Source organism: Anas platyrhynchos, chromosome 3 (genome assembly GCF_047663525.1).
Source record: "Anas platyrhynchos isolate ZD024472 breed Pekin duck chromosome 3, IASCAAS_PekinDuck_T2T, whole genome shotgun sequence".
In the NCBI taxonomy this organism is placed as follows: domain Eukaryota; kingdom Metazoa; phylum Chordata; class Aves; order Anseriformes; family Anatidae; genus Anas; species Anas platyrhynchos.
Window position 1 is genome coordinate 24,576,406 of NC_092589.1, and position 7,229 is coordinate 24,583,634.

Genomic DNA, 7,229 nt, shown 5'->3' on the forward strand with positions numbered 1-7,229 from the left:
TGGCTCTGCCTGTTTTTATACAGATCAGATCCCATTCCCAGTTTGGCGATCTCTGCCAGAGAGCCACTGCTGCTTCGTGCTGTCCCAGCTGGACCCTGGGCAACTATATTGCCATTCTAAACAACAGGTCATCGTGTCAAAAAATCGTAGAACGAGATGTTTCTCACACCCTAAAGCTGCTTCGCACATGTGCCAAATACTACTACAATGGGACCCTGGGGCCGGACTGCTGGGATATGAATGCCAAAAGGAAGGACCAACTCAAGTGTACAAACGTGCCTCGCAAATGTACCAAGTACAACGCTGTTTACCAGATCCTTCACTATCTAGTGGACAAGGATTTCCTAAGCCCAAAGACAGCTGACTATGTCTTACCAGCTTTAAAATATAGCATGCTCTTCTCTCCAACTGAGAAAGGAGAAAGCATGATGAGTATTTACCTAGACAACTTCGAGAACTGGAACTCTTCTGATGGTGTAACAACTGTCACAGGGATTGAGTTTGGAATAAAACATAGTTTGTTTCAAGATTACCTATTGATGGATACTGTGTATCCTGCCATAGCCATTGTAATTGTTTTATTAGTTATGTGTGTATACACGAAGTCCATGTTTATCACGCTGATGACTATGTTTGCAATAATTAGTTCCTTGATTGTTTCTTATTTTCTCTATCGGGTAGTATTTAATTTTGAGTTCTTTCCATTCATGAATCTCACAGCATTAATTATTCTTGTTGGGATCGGAGCGGATGATGCTTTTGTATTATGTGATGTTTGGAACTACACAAAATTTGATAAACCTCATGCTGGAACTTCTGAGACAGTGAGCATCACATTGCAGCACGCTGCTCTTTCCATGTTTGTCACCAGTTTTACTACCGCTGCTGCCTTCTATGCTAATTATGTCAGCAATATCACAGCAATCAGATGTTTTGGTGTTTATGCCGGCACTGCCATATTGGTAAATTATGTTCTGATGGTTACCTGGCTACCTGCTGTAGTTGTATTACATGAACGGTATCTTCTCAATATTTTCAGTTGCTTTAAAAAACCTCAGCAGAGGGTGTACAACAACAAAAACTGCTGGACAGTGTTGTGCCAAATGTTCCACAAGATTATTTTTGCAGTCTCAGAAGCATCCAGGATATTTTTTGAAAAAGTTTTGCCATGCATTGTTATCAAATTCCGTTACATTTGGCTTTTCTGGTTCCTTGCCTTAACAATCGGTGGAGCATATATTGTGTGTGTAAATCCAAAGATGAAACTGCCGTCATTGGAGCTCTCTGAGTTTCAGGTATTTAGGTCTTCTCACCCATTTGAACGATATGATGCAGAATACAAAAAACTTTTTATGTTTGAACGTGTCCACCACGGAGAGGAGCTCCACATGCCTATTACAGTAATCTGGGGTGTCACTCCTGAAGATAATGGCGACCCTTTAAATCCTAAAAGTAAAGGAAAGCTGCAGCTAGATAGCAGTTTTAATATTGCTAGCCCCGCTTCACAGGTTTGGATTTTGCGCTTCTGTCAGAAGTTAAGAAATCAAACATTCTTTTATCAGACTGAGGAACAAGACTTCACAAGCTGTTTTATTGAAACATTTAAGCAGTGGATGGAAAATCAGGACTGTGATGAGCCATCTCTTTACCCCTGCTGCAGCCACTGGAGCTTTCCATACAAACAAGAAGTTTTTGAGTTATGCATCAAGAGAGCTATAATGGAGCTAGAAAGAAGCACAGGGTACCATTTAGATAGCAAAACCCCAGGGCCTCGCTTCGACCTTAATGACACCATCAGGGCAGTGGTGCTGGAGTTCCAAAGCACCTACCTCTTCACACTGGCTTATGAGAAAATGCATCAGTTCTACAAAGAGGTTGACTCATGGATTTCAAATGAGCTTAGTTCTGCTCCTGAAGGCCTTAGCAATGGCTGGTTTGTGAGCAATTTAGAATTTTATGATCTTCAGGACAGTCTTTCTGATGGTACTCTTATCGCCATGGGTCTTTCAGTTGCTGTTGCATTTAGTGTAATGCTTCTTACAACTTGGAATATAATTATAAGCCTTTATGCAATAGTTTCAATAGCTGGAACTATTTTTGTCACTGTAGGTTCTCTGGTTCTTCTTGGATGGGAGCTGAATGTGCTAGAATCCGTCACTATTTCAGTGGCTGTGGGCTTATCGGTAGACTTTGCTGTTCATTATGGAGTGGCTTATCGCCTTGCTCCTGACCCTGACCGAGAGGGAAAAGTGATTTTTTCTTTAAGCCGTATGGGTTCTGCTATTGCAATGGCTGCATTGACAACATTTGTAGCTGGAGCAATGATGATGCCCTCCACAGTGTTGGCATACACGCAGCTTGGCACTTTCATGATGCTTATAATGTGCATTAGTTGGGCTTTTGCAACGTTCTTCTTCCAGTGCATGTGCCGATGCCTTGGACCTCAGGGCACTTGTGGCCAAATCCCGCTACCAAAAAAACTGCGGTGTAATGCCTTCTCTCAGACCCTTTCAGGAGCCCAAGGAGGCAGAGGTCAAAATAAATCGCATCCCATTAGCAAGTATCAGCTGGACTCCAGAAGTCAAAAACCAGAAATGGAGCATGAGCACTATGAGCTTGAGCCGCTGGCATCACAAGCTGGTATCTGTAACCCTGCAGAGAAAGTGACATATGAGGAAACTCATATTTGCTCAGAACTCTTCGGTAGCATGCCCCAAAACACCTGTATGCCTATGCATTCGGTATATAATAGTGAAGTGAGCAAAAGCATAAAAAACGTTGCTGGTTCAGCTGTGTTACAGTCGTCTATCGACCAACATGCTCTATGCCCAATTTTCTCTCAAAACAGGCAGTGCAGCTGTCCAGATCCGTATCAACAAGTAGCAGTCAAGTGGAGTCCTCACTCCTGTCAACAGCTAAGCGATCCCTTCTGTTACCAGTGCTCTCCTTCACCTGGAACTGTACAGCTCCCAAACCCTGTGGGTCCCATAAATGCTTTACAGCAAGCTGCTGAAGGTTATGTGCACCCAGTCCAGCATGTCCTCCACTGCAGCTGCCTCCAAGGAAGGCTCAAAAGAACGATGACGCAGAACTCGCTGCCTAAAAATTTTTTCCTCCAGTCAGTGCAACAGTTTCAGGCACAACAGAGAATAAACAGGACAGATTCACACGCTCACCAAAACCCCGAGGAAAACATTAGAACAGTTCCAAAGGTAATGAGTTCCTCGCAATTTCTCTGCCGCAGTGTAGGTCCCCTCTTTGTGCATTGCTCCGAATGTGAGAACAGCGTATCCAACAACCACAAGGGATTCTGCCAGAAGACAGACAAGTGTGATGAAAAGGGCGGCACAGAAGCAAACGGGGTTGAAAGCAAGAAAGCCTCTATGTCAAAGCAGAAAAAGAAAGCTGAGAGCAAGATGATAGATCAGTGTTCTTTGCAGAATGACCAGGTTTCGAATGCTGACCAAAATGATGAAAACCACCTGCTGAATAGGTCAGTGGGAGAGGCTCACTGTGAAGGTTGCCATGAAAATTCACACTGTTGTAGCAAGGCTGTGACAGTGAAGTGCAATTCTGTTGATTGTCAAATGCCAAACATCGAAGCCAATGTGCCTCCTATGTTAATGCGCCCAGAACTTTCCAATGAAAGTTTGTTAATAAAAACACTATAATAAATCTTTATTTTGGCCACTGTGTCCTTCTTATAGAAGTAATTTTTAAACATTAAACAAGAAAGTCCTGAGTAAATATGAATTAAAATTTGCATTTTGGAATGAAAAAGATATATTTTATAGAAGAGTAACCTTTATATATTTCATAAAGGCATTACATGTTGTAAAGCGTGATGTTGTCTAGATTTTTTCTCCATATAAACCATCTCCAGAATATAAAGTATTGCAAATAAACTCTCCCTTTGCTGAAGCCAGGTCATTAACATTTGGGATGAAGCGTGGTTGCCACTTTTTTGAAGTGCATTTCCCTTATTCCGCTGTTGTCTTATAGGCTTTAGTTCAGACCATTGTGTGAACCTTGAACAACGGCAGGGCTGTAACTGTTCATTCAGGATTGGAGCAGTGGAGCGTGTTTTGGGAATATTTTTAACTATTAATCCTATCCAAATCCTAACAAAAATAAACTCTTGTGGAGGTCAGCTGTGCTCTCACTGCCATTGTTATGAATCTATGTATATAGTGCAGTAAAACATTTTAAACCGCTCTTTCTGCCAGTTACTCTCTAGACCTACTATTAAATACTAGAGAATACGGATTGAAACAGCAGTAAGTGAAAGTTATTTACATCTCAATGATGACGAGAGATGAATAATTCATGTATATGACATATGTAACATCAGGAGTTATAAAAATGGGCATAAAGTGCCTTGTAATACTGTGCTTATTCCCACAAAGCATATAAATGAGAAGTAATAGTGTAGAGAAAGGCATAGTTAAAGCATGAGTTCCAGGCTTACTCTCAGTAGTATCAGACAAAGTCAGTTTAGAAGGCTCAAATGCATAAAGTAAAGCATTGTGCTCTGAGTTTTGCTTACCCAGAGAAGTTCCAAGATGTAGTTAGAAATATTGATCTAAACCCTGTTACTGAGAAAATAGGTTTCAGACACTGTATTTGTCTAACTACAGTGTTTACTCAAATGACAGATAACCATTTGGTCATGGAGATGCTAGCTGGTCTACATCATCATTCAGAGAAACTGAATTTGAGAGGTGGAACTGTATAGTATGTCATAATTGGTATGTACCCTTGTGCCGAATCTGTGTAATGGTTCGGTTACGCTGGTTGTGTTAATTTATGTGACATAGATATCAGAAGATAGATTTCATAGAGTGTTGTGATATCATATACTGGGTGTGCTATGAATCACTGGAGGAAAAGCCTGGCTTTTTCTATTCTGATGTTCATAGTGAAGGGACATAGAAGATGACTATCAAACCACTTCGGTTTGTCTGAGGGTAGTGATGTTACTGCTTCTACATGTATATCCCAGTGACTGGAAGAGGGTAAAAGCTTGAACTCTACAGAAAAAGATAAACTGATTTTACGTGGTTTAAGTAGAGTAGCATTCTTTCCTAAGTATATAATGAAATATTTTTTAGGTCTTTTAAAACTCCTAACTGAATTTAGAGCCAGATTCCTTCTAAATGCTTGTAACGAGAGCAATTTGAGGATTTCTGTGCACCACAGAGGCCTTTAATTATCAAGAGCTAAGACTTGCAGTGCTAGTAATCTAAAGAAAATAAAAAGGTTAAGAAATAAACTGTGCTGCTGCCATGCATTATTATCCAGCTTTCTCCTTAACCATTGCACCTGACCGAGTGCAATTGCTGTGAGGGGTGTATGTAACATGCTGGGCAATAAATCCATTAGACAACAGTAAGGCGCAAATAAACCAGTGTTTTGATAGTTTAACACTCACGTAGTGCCTGTCACATCAGCTGTTACTCACAGCTGTGCCTTTGAGACATGGGCCTTAGGGACATCCCAGCTACTACCTCTACAGAACATGGGACGTTTTGAGCTAGGGAGCTCAAAGTTGAGATTTATTCTGGGTGAGCTCTCCATAACAGCGTTCTGCATAAGGAGACCCCTTCCTATGGCTTATTTTAATAAATGCTTTTATAATGGTGAGGTAAGCAATGAAGGTTGATGTTGTATTTTCATTATAATTTATAGGTTCTTAAAGGTTGATATAGTTAAAAAATAATAGGGGCAGATAAGGAGTTGTGATGTACTCTAAGAAGAGCTTAAAATGAGCTAGTGTACTTGGCTAATGAACATTATCACTGTTGTATTTGTCTTTTGTGACTTTGCCATTGCCTCCCTACTAACCTCTTTATCTTTCTAAATCACATAGCTGGACAAGAAGCAATCAATGAAGTAGAGCAAGTTTAATAATTGTTTGTGTGTGTGTGTGCATGTGTCGTCTCTGTCCATTCATGCACAGACTCAAAATTCAAGCCAGCACAAGACTCTTGGAGAAAGGTAGAGAAGAGAAGAGAAGCTGGTTCCAGGGAAGGCTAGTGATGTTATGTATTACCCTATACCCGGAAACTCATGAGAGAAAAAAAAATAATTAAGTTTTTATAGGTTTTATGAGCAAGCAAGGATAGGTGGGATCCTGTTCCACTGCATGCAAGCTTAGCAAAGAGCACTGTATCCTGCTAGGACGTGCCTTTTTAAGAGTTGCCAAAGATTACCAAGTCCCAAGTGAAGCTGATGAGCTTTGGGCACTCTAATTTCCAGGATTTGATTTGCTGTTGCTGGGATTTCGCAGTGCATCTGGATGTGCATGCGGTGTGGTGCCCAAGTGTGGTCGTGCTTCTCTTGCAGCCTGCTCACTTGGGGTAAGGGTGCTGCCAGGTCACTACCTAGCATTTCCTCCGTGAAACTATTTAACATATTAGACACTGTAGTTGTCTGTGTTGGCCTTAGTCTCTGTTACTCAGGTTACAATAACATTTATAGTATGGGTAATAGGCTGATTAGTTTAACAACAACAACAACAAAAGATATGGTAATTTAAAGTAAGCCCTTTAAAATATTACACCATAGTCAAAATCACTCTGAATGCAGCAACTTCATACAAAGTGTTTGTAGATGGGTCAGTAGGTAGTATACTAACATAAAGGATTTTTAGAATTATTATGTTATTATTCCATCGTGTTTTTTAAGAAAAAAAAAAAAAAATCCATCAATTTACAACCATCTGCAATCGCTTTAATTTGTTCTTTATTAACTAATGTGGTGGTGTTCCTTTAAAATGCTTTGGATTAGGAACACTTCTAATTTTGCCATATGGAGCCCTGGCAGTCAGTCCAAGAGAGGTCTAAAAATACAAGTTGACAAATGACAAAATTTTAGCACTGTAAGAAATGTCAAATGTGATCAGAATTGAGTTTCTTTATACAGACAATGTTATACTACTTAATATAGGTAGCAGATGGCTGATTCAAGCCAAACTCACACTGACTTCATTGAATCAGACCTTAAATTTTTTCCACATGCTGGCAAACTATATTAAATTTTACTTCTGCCAGTAATATCTGAAGTGCCTGTACATCTAGCGGTTGATTTACAGTGGTCAGCTGGGATGCTGTACCTCTCTAAGTATTGAGTACTCCCGGAGTGTTAAATCATGCTTGCCTTTACAAAAAAGATCAGTCTAAATAAGTAAGAGAGACTGCAAGAAAGACAATAGCTTTTCTGAGCACGTA

General features: G+C 40.3%; 1 protein-coding gene across 7 annotated transcripts in view; it reads left to right on the top strand.

The window, feature by feature from the left end:
• Positions 1 to 3,681, top strand: part of DISP1 (dispatched RND transporter family member 1) — an 87,601-nt gene extending 83,920 nt beyond the window's left edge. For all 7 annotated transcript variants that reach the window (XM_027453077.3, XM_027453082.3, XM_027453081.3 and 4 more), the window contains one exon: positions 24 to 3,681. In XM_027453077.3, the coding sequence (XP_027308878.3) occupies positions 24 to 3,671 (3,648 nt within the window). In that variant the 3' untranslated portion in view covers positions 3,672 to 3,681. The remainder of the gene's footprint in view (positions 1 to 23) is intronic.
• Positions 3,682 to 7,229: the final 3,548 nt, after the last annotated feature.